The sequence below is a fragment of the Manduca sexta genome, chromosome 15 (assembly GCF_014839805.1).
Source record: "Manduca sexta isolate Smith_Timp_Sample1 chromosome 15, JHU_Msex_v1.0, whole genome shotgun sequence".
Taxonomy (NCBI): Eukaryota; Metazoa; Arthropoda; class Insecta; order Lepidoptera; family Sphingidae; genus Manduca; species Manduca sexta.
The window spans coordinates 13565026-13584327 of record NC_051129.1 but is presented as its reverse complement, the minus strand read 5'-3'; the positions used below and the strand labels follow the sequence as shown (position 1 = coordinate 13584327).

General features: G+C 33.1%; 2 protein-coding genes across 4 annotated transcripts in view; one reads left to right on the top strand and one right to left on the bottom strand.

Annotated features, from left to right (window-relative positions):
• Window positions 1-9498, bottom strand: part of LOC115447892 (mitochondrial cardiolipin hydrolase) — a 165430-nt gene extending 155932 nt beyond the window's left edge. For 2 of the 3 annotated variants that reach the window (XM_030175181.2, XM_037438871.1), the window contains exons 1-4: window positions 8920-9498; window positions 8379-8698; window positions 8237-8295; window positions 6339-6805 (exon numbers count right to left, since the gene is read on the bottom strand). In XM_030175181.2, coding sequence (XP_030031041.2) covers window positions 8272-8295; window positions 8379-8698; window positions 8920-9379 — 804 coding nt within the window. In that variant the 5' untranslated portion in view covers window positions 9380-9498 and the 3' untranslated portion in view covers window positions 6339-6805; window positions 8237-8271. Of the gene's footprint in view, window positions 1-6338; window positions 6806-7492; window positions 7977-8236; window positions 8296-8378; window positions 8699-8919 lie in introns of those variants that run through there. The other variant, XR_005112391.1, reaches the window with a different exon arrangement.
• Window positions 9499-9756: 258 nt separating this feature from the next.
• Window positions 9757-19302, top strand: part of LOC119189430 (lysosomal alpha-glucosidase-like) — a 29291-nt gene continuing 19745 nt past the window's right edge. The window contains exons 1-11 of the mRNA XM_037438991.1: window positions 9757-10348; window positions 13476-13643; window positions 13848-13914; window positions 14157-14373; window positions 14794-15002; window positions 15403-15551; window positions 16223-16397; window positions 16948-17038; window positions 17758-17926; window positions 18342-18411; window positions 18732-18864. Coding sequence (XP_037294888.1) covers window positions 9972-10348; window positions 13476-13643; window positions 13848-13914; window positions 14157-14373; window positions 14794-15002; window positions 15403-15551; window positions 16223-16397; window positions 16948-17038; window positions 17758-17926; window positions 18342-18411; window positions 18732-18864 — 1825 coding nt within the window. The 5' untranslated portion in view covers window positions 9757-9971. The remainder of the gene's footprint in view (window positions 10349-13475; window positions 13644-13847; window positions 13915-14156; window positions 14374-14793; window positions 15003-15402; window positions 15552-16222; window positions 16398-16947; window positions 17039-17757; window positions 17927-18341; window positions 18412-18731; window positions 18865-19302) is intronic.

Genomic DNA, 19302 nt, shown 5'->3' with positions numbered 1-19302 from the left:
GAGACACTCGCAAATTACTCGACAATAAATTACCGTAGAAGCAACCATGTAAATCCACAACACGATTGTTAAAGCAACTAGCGACGCGGCGATAGATCAATCACTCGCTTCGGCGTCATTTAAAACCATGAAATGGCATATGTATTATGTTTTGGGTGAGTACAGGTGCGGATCTAGGACTTGGTATTTAGACTCAAAAAAATCTACTTTATTAAAAATTATCAAAATAACTAGTTAGATCAATTTATTATCTGTAATTCTTACATACAACAATGTTTCGCTATATTCTATTATTTTTATTAAAAAAATTGTAAAAAAAAGAAACGAACACGACGCCTGTAGCAACAAATTGTCTTGACCATGCGGTAATATCTTGTATCAACAAGATAGTAATATTGTATTTAAAGTTGGAGGTATTTCAGGAGGCTTTTTTTATTAATTTTTTGTTACTTTACTACTGTCGGTAATGCAATGTATCTGATGCAAGTAGGTGCTGTATATAAAGTGAATTTCATACTTTACTATTCTACGTTGACTTATTTGCAATCATAATATCTGTTACTTAGTAATACCTGCGTGTGAATCTATACCTAATACAGTCCGAAACAGCAATTGGTTTACATTTATCATTATGTTACATTGTTATGTAATATTAGTCTACATTTTATGATCCCTCACAGATGAATCACAGCGAATTTTCTAGTGGAAACTGCCAGTAACATACTATTTAACTAAGAAACAAAGTTGATAAACACACACAATTTGTTTAAAGTTTTTTTTAATAACAAAACACTGATTCGTACAAATCGCTCGCTTGGCAACCAAAGCTAACTTGTAAATACTAAACAATTCCGTGGGGGTCATGTCCAACACGTTACCATCTGAATCCGTATCGATTTTTTTATCCGTGTAACCGAACCTGACCGGATTAAAGATGTGAAATGTCGGGAACTGTCGTTATGCAACTCGGATGAAAAATTTGTACGCTCCGACCTTGAACGACGGTCGTTAACATTTCGAACGGACGCCGCTCGATCTGCACCGAGTGTTTGGTCTTTTTTTTACGTTAAAAACGCGGCTATTATTTTATATTGTAATTTACATTTGAAGAATTTAATGTACAATCTGTACTTGTGCGCTGTGTTAGTAACACACGACATTTTTTTAAGTTCCGACAACGTGATATGTCGTATAATGTGATATCTTATTAAATATCATATCCGACATAATTTAAGGTTCTCAACTGTGTGTTCTTATAAGAGGTTCACCGTTTAAAATGCTAATTCAATGTTTTTTTAATAAGCGTATTAGACGCGAATGACTTCTTTCCTTAGTCAACTGCACTAGTAAGTTCTGGGTAGAATTTTGCTTGTATTATATTGAATCATTTAACGGGAGATATTGATCTCTACGTCATCATAAGTACACGCTATCTCTTGAACAAGGACAAGCCTGTATCTTAAGAAACTATATGTAGCTCAAGACTTAATATTTTTTAGAATACACCATCAATTAGTGAACAGAGCCGAAAGTACTACGAAATGGAATGAAGAAGAAAAGAAAAATTGCTAAAGGTGTATGATATTCGTATTTGCGTATGTGTGTATGATCTTCAGTTTCCCTATTCATTCTTAGAGCAACCAAAATTCCAACTAAAATTATACTCTAATAGCGGGACTAATTAGACAAGTCACATTTCTAAAATTGTTTATGTGGCAAAAGTTCGGCAATCGTACTGGGACACCTGATGGTAAATAATTATTACAAATTTTCACTTAATTTAATAAATAAATAACATCTATTCTTCATAACATAAGATCTAGTATCTGGCATGAGCATATTTTTGGTAACTAAATCATCCATAAATTGATAGATGATAAAATAAAACCCTCAAATAACACCCCAAATTCACTACACAAAATATCCCATGCATTTCGTTTTCAAACCCAATTAAAAAGAACAACTTTCTCAACATTGCGTGGACATGCGACATTGACCTTGCCATCCGTGACAACGATTTTGACATTCACCAAATTATGAGCCCACAGGATGGCGCGACCGGCGCTTAGCATTTAAAGTGTTAATTACATCGGCTAGACGGCGTTACGTGGAAAACTGGCTTATTTGAATACGTCCATATTGTTCGTAACGTTTATGTATTCTATTGGAGTTCAATTTTTTTAAGTTACCGGAATTGTGCACTAGAAAGTTTTGTTTGTATTACTGGGGTTTGTTCGGAAGCTTTCGATATGGATGTGATTTTAATATTTTATACTATTAAGTTCATAGTGTAGGGGACATCTATAAATAACGCTAATAATAATATATAATAAGTTATGTAGTTAGAGGCACTGATTTGACAAAGCAAATTTCACTGATCGTGCTTTTTTATACATACATATAACACTTAATCATTCTACAATTTCATGAAACAATCGGACAATATAAATTTTTATATACCGTCATTTTTAGTAAACCTTATCGACCGTAGAAATAGAATTAATGACACGCAGTTATATCACTTTATGCGCAATTTAAATAGAATTTATAAATATTACAACGCAGAAAATTTCTTTTGATACAAAATATTTGTGTATATCGATATTTTCTTTCGTAACTGATAAAAATCAAGCTGCGCATTTTGTACAATCAAATTACGCATTTAACTTCCTATTTACGACATATTTTGTCTAATCTACGTACCTAATTCTTTCTTGTTTATTTCAAAATATATGACAGCCTTATTTTTATTCGTGTGGATAAGAAGATAAGCGTTGCATCAAAATAATGATTCAATGCAAAATACACATGTCCTACCTATTCTTAGATATTGCCGTATATTATCTATTTATTTAACTGCATACAATGTGTATAAACAAGGACTTGCTGCTAAAGACAGTGTTTACAAGTCAACTCACTTGTGTATTATGTTAATGTGCTATTCATCGTGAACTAATGGTAGTCGTTATGTTGTTTAACCGCCGAATATTTTGACCAATGATGCAAATCTTGGCTTCTACAACCTTATCCTACACAATCGGAACAACGCGCGACGTTATGACCATATACTACTTTTAAAATAGTTTCCACCCCGATCGTCACGTCTTCCTACACATTTGCCTAGCAAGTTTTGTTTACAGAGTTCGTTATAAATTAAAATTAACAACCATTTCTAGTTAATACAAGCCATAAAATTTTCATTACCAGCTTTTACGACTGTCAACCCTTAATCGCATTTAAAATTAACCCCCCTTTTGCATAAAAACCCAACCCCCGTATCCATTCATACGTGAAATGACAGTAAAACAAACTACACATAATTCATTGCGCCATAAAACTGCGTATATTCTATGAACTGTACAAATCAGAATCAACGATCTTAATGTTTACTCTGTGCGCACTGAAGAATACAAAATGCCTTATATAGTGTTAACAAAAACTTTTTTATTGACTTCGAGGACGAAGGTGGCATTGCGGCGCGTGAATTTTTGCTACTTACGTTTTTACTATTTAAAGAGATTGCTGTGACTAAACGGTTAAAAAAGTCTCTTCGATAAAAAGTTACCCTAGTTACGTCTTAGGACCGTCTCGGAATGGAATTAAAATACTAAAGCCTATACAGAGCACAAATACTTGCTACAAAACCTTTAACTTCGAATTAAGGAAGCAATGAATTGCGCTCGTCAGCCTGGTTACTTATATCTTAAGTTTGAAAACGTGCAAACCAAGGCGGTTACAATATTGACAGGGCGTTCATTGCAACATAAAAATTTACAAAAACGATGTTACCTAGCAGAGGGAATCTCGACACGAATTTTTAAGTGGAATAAATTATAGATTCTTGTTTGTCATAGTTTTGAGACACCAGCCATAGCGGCACCAGATATTAAAATATTTTGTTTCTTTTTTGGTATTTTAATTTGCGATTCGTGCATTTTTTACCGTTCTAATGGAGCCTGTTTAAGAAAATCCTAGACATTTTTATCATCTTATTGTGCATTGTCGTTAGACATTGGACTTTTTTACTAGTATTATTGATCTCACCCAATATGATTTTCCATCCCCAATTATAACATAATATTATATATAGTTCATATTCTTAAAACTAACCAGAACAATCAGAAATTATTCCTCACTGACCATGCGAACTAGAATAGTGTATTCGTCTTGCTATGGACTCCACCACCCCCGCCCTGACTCACGCACTTAATATTTCAAATGTTGTGTTTTTTACATACATATTTACAAACAAAGCCGTAAAAGGGTTAACAACACCGGATGTTTTGTCCAGAAATGTAATATAACACGCACTTCGCAGGAAACGAATCATAAAGGCCCACTACACTTGGTACAAACTTTATAAGTCACAAACGCAACATTTGAATTCTATCGATCAGTGGGGTGTCGATATTGTATCGAATGAAAACGTTTATGTTGATTTAGGGATCGATTTGAATATTGTAATGGTTTAACATTTTAGTATTTTTTGTAAATCGAGTTGATAATTCGAGCGCATTACACCGACAGCTTCAATATGTATATTCCAAAAATAATACAGACAGTATTTCGTTAAGATTCCGAGATTCCGAAATTCTTATTAATATATTATATAATTTATTGTTCTTTAGAAATCAACAAAAACATTTCGAATTTGTTGTTAACAATAATTATATTTTTCTTTAGAAAATGAATATTTTTCCTTATATGTATACGTAAAATAAAGTTAATTTTATTTCGGAGTACGCTGCACTTATTAGTTTTCTTAAAAAAAATTCACTATACAAGATTCGCCCTTTATTATATTCATTTTAGTATTCAGAGACAGTATAAAAGTATTCTCGGAATCTTTCTGTTAGATTCTCCAGGTAATAGGAATTTGAAGAACTCTCAGAACGATGCCTAGAATGTAGATTCTGCTTATATGAATGTGCGCTAGACTTAATGAGAAAAACTGAGTCGTAACGACTTAAATTGTTGAAAATGTTTATTGGAAGATCTAATGTAAAAAGTATGTTACTATATGTGCTAACATGAAGTTAATGAAAATGATATTTGAATATTAATATGAATTGTAACTACGGTAACTGTCCTTATTACTAACAACATACAATAGCAACAGACAGATTTCGAAATCTCAAAGTAAAATACATCGCAATTAGGTTTCTACACCAAGATATTAAATATAACATGTATCCTAATGCCTACTTCCAAAAATAACTGGTGCATTATCAAAATTTTATGATAAATTCAACATAAAAATAGGTAATTAAGATTCACAAAGACAAAGACCTTTGTTAATGAAATATCTGAGCTATAATTTATATTTGATAGTATTTGATAGTATATCGCAATTTTTTTCATTTTATCTGCATACTAAGGACAAATCTGTGTTACGACTATTTTCAGAGGTCGTTGCAGTAAAATAAATATATTTGATAGGATCACTTAAATAAATAAATAGAATCCGTTTCAAAACACTCACTTTGTACCGAAGTTTTTGTCTTTACAAAATCGACAGCTAAAGAAGCACGTTATTTCAAACAAAACATACGATAATATTATAGGTATCAAGATTTTCAAAGTGTAATATTGCACCACGTTTTGTATCGGGTAAAAATATTAACAGCGTATGAATCAAATTGTGCAATTCCATTCAACTTGTGTTATCTTGCGCAATATGTTCTGATACGACTGTCGAATATAATTTCACAAATTGATATCCCGCTAATGATTGATTTAATAGAATTTATTGGTTCTAGAAATATGATTTAGGTATTAGGTATCAACAGTTTATGGATATCTAAAACATTGTATGAGTTTAAGTCGCACCGGGTTGAGTATCAAACAGAACAATAATATTGTGAAATACAACTGAGGATGTCTCCATAAAATCGATCCACCTGAGCTGCTGTTATGTTTATACTAAATTAATTCAAATTATTAGTCTGCATGCTTATAAATTTAAGAATCGCTTTCAAAACTAAGTATTTTGTTATCCAGTAACATAAATATTTTGGCAAACCTAGTTATTTTTGGTGGAATTGGTTAAATTCTTAAAAATTATACCGATGCAGTTACGAACTTTAGCTACCACTAGCGACATCTGTCGTCGAGTAACCGTAGTCATTTTTATATAACTAGTCTTATAAATTTAAATATATCTCACAAAAAAATCTACTAGCAATAAAATAAACGACAAAATACCTAGGTAGCGAGATTTTTTAAAAGAAAATTTTATAAAAAAAAAATATATAAAGCGCCATCTATCGACACTCATCATAATTATATTTTTTCTACTCTACACTAGATGGCTCTGAACAACAATGACTCGTACTTACCAACGCCATCTAGCAGACGGTGGTTAAACAAGTATCTCACTTACTCAGCAACAATCCGAGCAGCGCCATCTCGTGGAAAACACTGCATCCAATGTGCACACTTACTAACCACATTTTTAAAACTGTTTACACCAATAACTTTTGACGTGAACACATTGTGTAAATCAGATTACTTTGATATATATCCTTAATTACACTAAAAAGAGGCTTCAAGTATTTTTAGAGGAACATTTCCGATAGTTTTCCATACTACACACACACCCCTCATGGAATTTGATCATGTGTTCACCAATAAGAATATTTTTTGAATCTATCGTTTTCCAATCACACGACGTGTTCTCGCCAAATTCGCCACGTTTATCTCATGTTATGTACATATCGTTTTCACTATTTATCCAACACTGCGGCACTGAACCATCCGTGGCACAATTACACTTGCACATGTATTTCATTATGGCCGCATTTATCTGGAACAAAAAATAATAATTTGTTTAAACACCCTGTGACAATAGTTAGAACCTGCACCTTAATATTATTGGAAAATAATTAGGAGTATTTAATAAAATATAAAAATATAGTTTAGTAACAAAACCATTTTTTGCTGTAATATAAATTATATAACATTGAACATAATTTATCATCATTTCCTGCACTGACAAACAAGAAAACATACCCTTGGCAAAGTATGACATAACACAAAGATTCTATAATTATCACAAACAACTAACAAAAATACAATACTCCGGGATCAAAACTGCCATAGCTTAAGAATAATTATTGTGTAGGGGCAATCAATTTTTATAGAGTAAAAAGGACTCTTAAATTGCAGTATATGAAACAATATAATTTTATATTAAATTCTTTATGAACAAATATTTTTGGCACTCAATGTTGGTGCATATTACTTGTCAATGTAGGTTATGTTTAATTTATTATTTTATTGTGACTTTAAAACAATGTCAGTACTTTTGAAAAAGAGTAAATAACCTGCCATATATTAAAAATCTTTAAAACAACACTAAACACAAAGAATGTGGTACTATCCTGGGCAAATACAAATAATAACAACATGACCTTTCTGGAATGCCCTTCTAAATTTCGCTGTTTTTCTTTACAAAAAGTGCATATTATGCGTTAATATTATTTGTACGTACCACTAGCACTTCATCCATGAGGTTAAACATCCCAAAACAATAATCCATGAAGAAAACACGACGAAAAAAATAACCGAAACGAGGATTCCAACCTATCATCTCCTGCAACACTTTCAAATGCACGTTTTAACGTGAAAACGGCAAATTTCGCGACTGCGACGCGTTAAATAGGCGGTACAAACGTTCTTTTGTATACTACAACAGTTTTCAGTCGGTTTGAAAACTGAAACTTTGGAATTAGCCTGAAGAATGCAAGCACGTGCACACAATAATGCACTTGTATGCACCACTTAATTTCGGTCCTAAAAAAATATTTTAACACAACGACACTCTACTGAGCCCGGAAATCACTGTTAGAACTAATAATGAATTTATTATCGCGTACATAAACGATGAAAATTCTAACCAATTCGAATTACAGCGGCTGAAAAAACTACACAAAGAAAACATATGATCGATCGAAACTGAAGTGCACATGGAGTTGTCTATGATTGCCCTTCTGTCATTTAAGACTTACGAAATCAAAATAAAATGTAGAGGGCGCTGTAACAGAATGTTATGTCGAAGATTATCCTCGTCGATCAATATTGCTTGAAAATTTATTGAAAATGATAATGATAATGAATAATATGAATGAAAATAAAATGAAAATATCAACAACCTCGAACATAAAACGAATAAAAACGTAACAAACAAATATCTTGTTTTATTACACATCATTTGAGCAATTGGAATATCACTCACCTTAAGTTTTTATATACACCTTTTACTTCGATTTATTAACACATTGATGAAACCAGTGCCTGAAAAATGTAATGAAAATTCAGTGTAGTAGATTTAAAATCGATCAAGATAGATAAGAAAGCAAATGTTTAAAAAAACTTACTGGCTCATTCTCCACCCATAAAGTTTCAAATTCTTTTTCGAATTTACTAACGATATTAGAATGTGAAGTCACTATTACACTCTCGTGGTTTGACACCATAGCATGAGTAGACCAATTCAATGAACCTGACATAACAAAACCTCTAACAGGCTTTGGTTTTGTTGGTGGTTTTGTTAATTTTATGTGTTGTGTGTGCACATTTAATTTTTCAGCATATGATTTTAATATATTTTTCCGTTTAATGGCTTTTGGCCCGTCAATGATGCAGAACTTATGATGCATTAATATAGATTTATTGTTAGTTTGAACTTCGATAAAACCTGTAAAAAAACATTATATTACTGTTTGAGTATGGACACTGAAAATAAATATTGCATGCTCTTCTGTTTAAACGGCACAGTGGCCTGAGGACCCTCTTGAACCACATATTTTATGACTTTGGTACAGTTATCATATTGTAATTTTTTTAAAATATGAATTTTATTTTATAATAATGATAAATTAGGTATCAATAAGTTAAAAAAGAAACTAAATTACTTACTATATTCTTTCAATTTTTTTATTTGCGACGGAGGTGTGTAAGCCATATCGCTGTCAACAACAATTCTTACTAAAACGTGTTTTTGTCCCAATCTTATAATTTGTTCAGCTATTTCGCTACTGGTAATTAAATACATACAAACGTCCAACGTCTCTCGTGCCGATTTGATGTATTTAATTAGTTTGAAGCAATTGAGCTCTCTGCTTTCGCAAATTGTGATATCTCTATTTGGCGGGATCCTGATCGTATGTCGAACAACATCGTCCGAAAATAGTATGACATCGTTTATCTCTCGATTTTTGATGTTTATTAATTCACAACAGGAGTCATCATTATTTGCATCGGCATGTGAAGACTTCCTCGAATGGAAAAAATAGTTGTATATCTTCTTAGCCACTTGTGACGCGACTACTACTGTTGCTGTAGCTGTTAAAATGATCCTCGCACTTTTCCAGTCCATGTTGTATATTACACTATATATTCACACGCCACAAATAAAAAAAAATGCTTTTTATATCGATCGTCCACAAAGTTGTTCACGCATTTGATAAAAAATTTAGAATTATCGTCATTTTTTTCCTAAAAGAGGGTAGCTCTTTGTTTAATTTGCCATTCGGGAGCAGACGATATAATATCGTCTGCTCCCGAATGGCTATATTAAAATGTTTGAGGGTTAAATTAACTAACGTAAGTAACATATTTAATTAAAAAATATGCATTGAAATATTTTTTATTTGAACCAAGTTTACGTTTTCTATAAATTCTTCCTTTTCCTTACGAATTTCATTCATTCAAATTTACTCTGTGACTTGAGCTCTATGGTTTGTTTCGCACATTTTGACAGAAGAAATAAACAAATTACAAATTGCGATAATTTTGCAGTTGAACCGTTAAGGATATTAATATTCATTTGTTTTTATTATAAATTATTATATACATAATTAATCAACTATAGAATTGTAATTCGCTTCATATTCACTATTGAGGTTTGCAATCGTTTTTCGCCTCCTAAAATTAGATCCATGGAACGTAAAAATTAAAACAAAGAAAATATGCCAAAAATACCCTACAAACCGGAGAAATCCGGGGAAGACGACGATTACGAAATAGTTTCTTTCGAAGATTTTTGCGATAAATCACCTAGTTCAAAAACTGATTTGTTAACGTTAAATGATAATATAAACTATCGCTTGTATTATGAAGGGGATAAGCCTTCTAAATTTCTTGAGAATGTTGGTGAGTCTTCGCGAAGTGATCGTCAAACCGAGACATCGTTAAATGGTTCTAAAAATGTGAGTTTTAAGCGGAAATTGTCGAACTCGTTCGCTCCGTTCGGGCGGTACAACGGAAAGAGCGCTAGGGCTCCTTTATTTAGTGGCGTCATCCCAAAGCCTAGGAATGAGGAGGAATCCAACTCTAGAGAACACAGGTATGTTGTTGCTTAGTTAATAAATGTGTTGACTGCATAGGGGTAATTATCTTTCCTCAGTCTATATTTTATTGGACCCCACGCACTTACCATCAGCTGCAGTTGCATCACTTTGCCATTTCCATACATTAACATTAGTTCAGATAGTGATTTTAGCTGATCTTCACACTTCTGTATGAATTATGATACAAAATTTTGTCCTAATCAATCAAATATTTTGTTACATTAGAATTAACTTTAAATTAAAATTCATTCAAACAAAATTCTTTACTTGCCAATACTTGTTTAGTTACCCAGATTAAAGGTGAAACAAAATGTATGAAAAATGGACCTTAAGCTATAACCTTAAAAGTAGGATTTTTATTTTCTTGGCCAATCTATAAAAAAATAGACTAATAGACAGTGTATCTACTGGACATAATAAGACTTAACATCTCATTTCTCAGGATGGCGAGTGTAGTGGAATACCAAACAATGCTTAGAATTCAAGGTGTTGGATAGTGTTTCCACTGTTTGTGAGCAGTCATATCGCTTATCGTCAGACGAATGGCAAGCTCATTTCTTCATTCAAAGCAATAAAAAAAATACATATCCTACCTCTTTCTGGCTATTATATAATAAATAAATTTCTTCTATATTGATTCTTAGAGTTCAACTTTCATATCAAATTCCTCAAATTTGGTTCAGCCACTTAACCATGAAAATATAGTCAATGCATCCCTGATTATAATACTTAATATATTATGAGCTCAAATTATGTATGTTGTAAAATCAATTTACCTTTGTGGTTTTGTAACAAAAGACTACTGGAAAACAAAACAAATATTAAATTACAGACATTCTTAGCATGCCAACATTAAAAAATATTTACACATCCATATTTTATTTTGCTGTAATTATATAAATTCTTTAATAATTTATGTGTCAGACACATTTAACCATTAACAATATTGGAAATATTTTAAATGAATCATAAAAATAAAAAATACATTTAAAGTTCAACAAAGGCCATAATAGTACATGCATAAGAAAACAAATAAAATAAAGGTAAATTAAATGTTTTTCATTTTAATCTGATTACGAGCTGTATAGCTTTACAAATTAAGTAATATTACTTATTTGATTGTCTTTCTGGTCTAGTGCCAGTGTATATGGTTCGGTTTGTAAGGGGGATGGATGCCATTCATATATCAGGCATGATTATGTGTTGGTTGTGCTAACACATAAATGGCTCATAGATGTATTGAAACCAATAGTTAAGATTAACTCCCTTATTCATAGACGTTATTTATCAAAGGACGAAGCATTGCTGTGATAATAAGTCTGTTTTATTTACTGTTGTCTAGTGTTACACTGTTGATTTGGTGGCAAAAGGTAAAATTTGGTACTAATAATACTAATTATATTTAAATTTTAGCTGACCATGCTATAAATACCAATTATTCATTTATTAATATAATTTATTTCAATAGTTACATATATTCAAAAGGGAAGCTGGCAGAAGTTGTGTTATATGGACCATTCGCCTCTGGTATAATTTACATTTTGTTAATTAGCCAGTGTATGTAAAAGATAACCAGGTTTACCCATGTATGTCCTACAATGACTTATGTTGTGTTGACAAATTATCATTATTGATAAGAACAAATATTTGCAAATCTCTGAAATATTTATCTCAATGCGTTGTTTTAATCTGTACTCATTATGCATTTGCCTTCTTATTTCCAAAACAAAAAATTCATAAGAGATAACTCTACTTTCTGCATATTACTTGCCTAAATGAATTTAAACCATATATGTTGTGTCACAATGCATTCATTTACATGAATCACCATTTTAACAATACACTTTCTTTGTTTTATTTATCTTGTTTTGAAACATAAATCAATCACCTTTGAACTTTAGTATTTATAGAAATGCATATAAATGGCTTGGTTCAGAGAAATCTGTTTACTCTGCTGTTTTTGCTTATGCAAATTATAAGAAATAAGTTTGTGAATATTGTGTACTGTGATTTGTGATGTTCTCAGAATTTAAATAAAATGGATCTCACAATACAACATATTGTTCGGTGAGGTGTGTGAATATTTAAACTAGAGTAAAAAAAACATGCGCCTATAAATCCTAGCAGAAATATACTTAGGCGTCAAAATTATGATCGCTTTGATTTGGGAAATGGTGGCTCGGTCGCCTATTATAAATTACAATTCATATTCAGTTTGCTCATAAATTACAATTCTGGGCAACTTGCAAATATTTTTTTACTTATACATACAAAATGAATTAAATTATGTTTCGGGCAAAGTATAAAATATTGTGTCTAAATCTGCTAAATGAGTTGTCTGGAACATTTTAAGGGAGGCCCATGTTCAGCAGTGGACTTCTAAATGCTAAAGAAGATAAGGCTGATAACATAGAAACTTGATACATAATATGATGATTGTAATTTTATTTTTTATTTTTTTTTTTATTTTATTTATTTATTTAAGAAACAAACGGTCATACACAAAAAAAAAACATACAATGCTTTATTAAACAATAAATAGGACCTATAGTTCCCTTAATATAATAGTATATATATCTATAAGTTTTATTGGCTAAGCTCCACCACCTACTATTGCACATTTCTTATTATACATATATTTTTATTATTATTGCGCTTTTATACAATATTTAAATAAATTGTCGCCGCTGTACATATAACTCATAACACAACCACGGCCATGGTTCTAATCTAATTAGCAACATACCTGTTTTATTTTCACATTGAAATACTTTTTCAAACGGGGTATACTACAATTGAAAATATCTATATCAAACAGTTCATTATTTTCATTAAATATTATACAAGCACGTCTTATAAAGGCATTCTTGCAATAAAGAGTTCTACAACCTTGAATGTAAAATAAATCTTATTTTCGACAAAGACGCTCAGGTGCGCGGGGTACCTTCAAAAATACATTTTGCAGAAGTAATGGACTGTCAATCAAATTATGGATGATTTTGTATAGAAGCACACAGTCCACACAGTCTCTCCTTACTTCTAATGTAATCAATGACATTTGATTGAACAACAACATACATATTATATATCATTTTATATAGTTACCATTGTATATTGTTCTAGATATCAGCGCTTCTCGGAGCATCGCAACCCGTTACAACGGCTTTGGGAGAGTTTGCCTGGTGTGGGGTCAGGAATGTTGGGCATCACCCTGGTGTGTGCGCTGTGCGTGGGCGCGTGGTGGGCAGTCGGCGGCGCTATGGGCGGGGCTTGGGGCGAGGAACATTATCGGTTAGTAATTTATAAAGGTCTTATGTGTTAAATATATTTTTTTTTTATTTCAGGCGTATTTTCCCCTGTTGTATGATAGTGCCACACAACAGGGCAAATGCCCATTAATAAATTATTATAGCACGCAATAGAGTAAATTTATCAAATTAAATCTCATCAAAAGTATAATGTTTAGAAAATTCCTTAAGGTATTTTCCTTCACAGAAAACTATGGGAAAGAACACATCCAGAAAGTGTGAAGAAGCCGCTATCTCCTATGCCGTATGAAAAGGTAACATTAAAAAATTAAACTAATTATGAAACACTCTGTGTATTAAATTATTAAGGACTTTTAATGTACGAAGTCAGAAAATGAGATCGCCTTATTGGAATTATTATCCAATAACCAATATGATTTCATTGGAAAAATCGGTGTGGTATTTTTTTGGTCACTCCGCTCAACCGGCCCATAAATGCTGTAGACAAGTATATATCTAAATTAAAATTTTACCGAGCATATTTTTCTACCATCAGGTGTCTCCAGAATACCGCTACCACGACCACAACAATCTAAGCACAAAGAATAGAAGCAATGCGACCGAAGCCAGGCGAAAGAACGAGTATAACAAGAAGAGTTACTCCGAACGGCCAGCCGAAGTAATGCAAGATATGTGCGCTAAAGTAGCTGAGAATATGCGCTTCGATTGTTATCCGCAAGGGGAAGTTAATGAGGAGAATTGTGCTAGGCGGGGTAAGTAGTGTTTTAAAATGAATTATAAGGTATTTGTTATTAAAAATATTTCTATAATAAGTGTTGTGGTGATAACACCATGTGGCATTGCTCTATGCTCGTCATCTTAAGACAGTGGATGAATTTATAGTTGTATAATTGTAAAATTTAGGTAGATATTGTAACTTTTACTATGCAGATGACCAATACCTCAGTCCGCTCCGTGACTACGAAGGCAGCAAAGTCTTCGAAACATCGGGAGGAAATTAAAATATAAAACAGGCGATAAAATCCACAAAATAGTATAATTTTTATGTCTAACATTCGTGTGAACATAAGAAATCATTGTGTCTTGTAATACCCAGTAATTACATAAGCTACAATGTCTGTCAAACTGCATACAGCCACCAAAATAATGCAGTAAATTACCATCATTCACAGGATGTTGTTGGAAATCCACGGATACCATAGGCGTTCCATACTGTTACTACCCGTCACAATACGACACGTTTCGTTTCCTAAACATGACCGAGGACAAGCACGCCATGACAGTGTACTACGAGAAGGCTCGCCCGTCCGGATATCCGGATGATTTCGAAACTGTGCGGATGGATTTCAAATATCTGTCGGATGATGTTTTGGGTGTTAAGGTCAGTGTATGTTGTAAGGAAATATTTTATAAAAAGTTCAAATATTAGTAAGCTTGCCTTTTACACGGGGTAAAAAGCCGTTAACGCTATCCTCACCTGGGGGGTGTGGAACAGTTATATTGGATTCGGTCTTAAATAGTTAACTATCACTTATAATGCCAAAATACAAAGGAGTTTTTTATTGTATTTATTTCCAATGTTTATACATCTTATATCTTCTGTTGCGTTTTACAAAACGCAACCCAGAAGTGAATTGTCAGCTCAAGGCATTTATGTAAAAGACAGTAGTGTTTGGAATAGACACATAATTTAGAATTAATTAGTAAATATACTACTTTAAGTTTTACCAGGGCGAGTTATATCCCTTTTTGGAGTTGAAAATAAAGTTGTTTATTCACAGATTTACGACCCAGAGAACAAAAGATTCGAACCGCCATACCCGGAGATAAGTTTAGTTTCTAAACCACTAGGAACTATGAAATACAGGGTGCAGATAGAAGGATCGCTTGTTGGCTTCAAAGTCATTAGGAATTCCGATAATGTTACCATGTAAGTAATATTAATTTAATGATATTTTTTATTGTGACATTAACAGGATATAAATTCTCTAAAAGAAATCTAATTTAGATGATACATAATTAAGCATTGAGTAAGGAGATACACCATTTCATTTCATTAAAAACAATTGCACTTTCGGAGTTGATTGTGAAATTAGATCAATGAAGTGAAGTTTATTTATCATGTTGGGGCTTATTAAGTATTCCGTTCGCAGAATTTTACTATTTTTTAACCTCTCCATCTTATCAGCTAAAGAAAGCAGATTTCTGAGCGGCGTATACTATGCCTATAGAAGCATAGGTATAATGTTTACAAAAATGGTTTAAATTTCTTTATTATTATTTATTTATCAAAACAAATAATATTGTTGACATAATCACTGTTCAGAACCCCGTTTCCCATGTGATCGAAAATAAGATATTCTATAGACTCCCGCCCCACTTTAGTGCTTATGTACTATACTTGAACGGTCCCTAAATGACTAATGCTGATTGGTTTATTTTTGGAATTTATCTGTTAGCGATTATGACAGTTTATTGAAATCGGCTAATAGTCTTGTTGATAGTGAAACAGTGATTATTATTTTTTTTTATAAATAGAGTTCTTATGTAAATTGTTTTTACGTTTATGTTTAAAAAGACGATTTATTTTATTAATTTCAGTTTCAACACACAAGACGTGGGAGGTCTGATATTGTCAAACAAAATGCTGCAGATATCGGCCGTTCTGCCCACAAACCGCGTGTTCGGCTTGGGCGAGAAACGAGCAAGGTTCATGAACAATATGAATTGGAACACTATCGCTATATTTAATAGAGACCGAGTGCCTAGGGAGGGGGTAAGTGATAATAAAATTTATTTTTGAATTAATACTTTATAACTTTTAGTTTTGCACTTAGGTATTTTGTTGTACAAGATACCTTATTAATGAGACATCCTGTATGTAGAAAGTAATTTTATAACCTTTATTGTACTAATAGTAATGTAGAATGTTGAACTTTAATATAACATTGTATACTTCTTTTATGATTAAACTACTTTTATATACTTTGATAGATCTTGAATACATGTTTTTATTTTTGTAGGGAATTACTCCTTTTGTCTCACAAACTAATATAGTATCATCGGTCTGTTTTATTCGGGATTTATAAAGCCTTTTAAATATCTTTCTTTTTCAATTTATTATTAATCTTTTTTCTGAATTTTTATTTATATTATCATATTTATAAATAACCGCGATAACATCGGTAAAATAGGTTTATTTAAACTGTAACATCACTACTGCACCAGAGTCAACATATTATTTAGTACATTATTGTAGATGAATTGTTTTATTTCTTCTGTATCACTACTGCCTCGGAGTCACATTATTTTGTGCATTGTTGTAGATGAATCTGTACGGCTCGCATCCATTTTACTTGGCAGTGGAACAGAACGGCAACAGTCACGGTGCACTTCTACTTAACTCTAACGCTATGGGTAATGGTCCTTTTGTATATACTCATTTCTGGATTGCATGGTGTAGTATTTTTTAAATTATCATTACTTGTTAAGGTTGGAGAAGCTAGGCATATTGAGGATGAATGAGTTTGAATAGACCGGCATAATTGTCTGGCGAGGGATAATTTCATCAATATATCCTAACTGGACACCAGTCCACATGCTATGGAGTGTATTAGAGTTACTCTCTCCCGTTCTGTGGTATGGGGTCATTTAAAGAATTTCGCCATGGTATCTCCTGCTAATCGTAAGAGATGATTAAAGGGGCTATTACTAGAGGAAGTCGTGGCCGCGTAGCAGGGAATGCGTGCCTTTAGTTCAAACAATACTGCGAATACAACATGCTATGCAGCTCGAAATCATTGTACTGCATTTAAAATGAGGATCTCTGTGCTTCAATAGAGATGAGTCGTGAATATTGTTTCGAAACGGGTTCGGCGAAATAAATTGCATTCATGACCCCTCGGAACCGTCTTACGGACCGCAGAAGCAGCCCATGGGTGTCTGTTGGTATGCTGGGATAAAATTGGTGGGACTCAGGGTCATTTAGGTGACACCTTGGGTCGGAAAGCTGGTGAATCCGATAAACCTTTCTTCCGCTCCCCGGGTTTGAAAATGACATCCATAACATGATTTTTCCTGCGAGACCAAAAAAATTCTATTTCAACTGCCTCATTAACGATGCTGTTGTTCCTCAGATGTAGTTCTACAGCCGACGCCGGGCATCACGTACCGCACCATCGGCGGTGTCCTCAACCTGTTCGTGTTCGCGGGACCCTCGCCCAAGGACGTGGTGTCACAATACACGGAGCTGATCGGGAGGCCGTTCATGCCGCCTTACTGGGCGTTAGGGTTCCATCTGTGCAAGTGAGTGGATTGGACATACATACATACTCTATCCCATAGAGTAGGGCAGAGGCTATGGATTGCCAGTTTGCACGATTCTGGCATATCTCGTGTTTCCTTCACCTTCATCAATCTTTTCGTGTATTCCCGCCGATTCCGGGTATTTTGACCTGGTCTTTACTAATAATTGGATTGTTGGAGTTGTTAAAAAATCCCTAACTTTTTTCTGATTTACATAGTATTGCGTGGTTTGGATTATGGTAACCGTTAATTATCTGATTTACATATTTTCCAAATAGATATCAGAAATAATTATATAATTTAATTTTGAGTAGTAAGTCCGTATTTCAACTACGGTTTAATGTTGCCAATAAATTAATGGTAAAATATTTTTTTACTTGTTAAGGCCTAACTCATTAAATCCTTTTATTTTCAGATTCGAGTACGGAAATTTGAATGTCACTAAACAAGTGTGGCAGGCTAACAGAGATGCGGGCATTCCCTTTGTACGTATTATAAGAATATTTTAAGATATTCTAGAGACTCTTATACGATTTTTTCTGGATGACTACTTCGCATACGAGACTTGGTTGCAAGAACGTATATTGCTTTTTTATATACACGAATTGTCACACGCGAAAGATCCATAAACTAGGGTGTAATAGTTGTCTGTTCAAGTATATCTCCGGAATAACCGTGGTTAACTTTTGCGGAATAAAAAATATTGATGTCAAATATATTTAGCAATTTATGTCTTAAATTGTAACATACTCCAAGTAGGGTATACAATTTTTTTTTCAATAACATAATTTATTCGTGTTCTCAGGACGTGCAATGGAACGACATTGACTACATGAGGAATCGCAACGACTTCACGTACGACAAGGAGAAGTTCGCCGAACTGCCACAGTTTGTCAACAAGATCCACAGCGAAGGGATGCACTACATGATTATAATTGGTAAATATTCATCTTCTTCATTCTTGAGTGACGCGACGTCCTCTTAGCACTCGTCCTTCAAGATGACCTACTTAATAGGTCGAAATTGGTCGATGATTCCGACTGCCATGCGAGTAAAACAGGGTTGCTTTCGACTAATTTAATATATCTCGCGTAGGTTTTAATAATATTATTCATCTTCTGTTCTAACTGAAAGTAAATTGTACCTGGTGGTAAGTACTGCGTAGTTAAACTATAACGTCCATATTGCGTACATCACTATAGTACCTGATCGAATTCAAAATTTCAAATCGACTTTAAACTTTTGTGTCCATAGCAAATATCGTTTTTTCGTCCCTAAATTAAATTTCACATGGCGAGAAGATGTGTGCGTGTGTGCGGTCGTGCGTGTGTTGCGTGTGTGCGTGTGTGCGTGCGTCTGTGTGTGTCTCTCTCTCT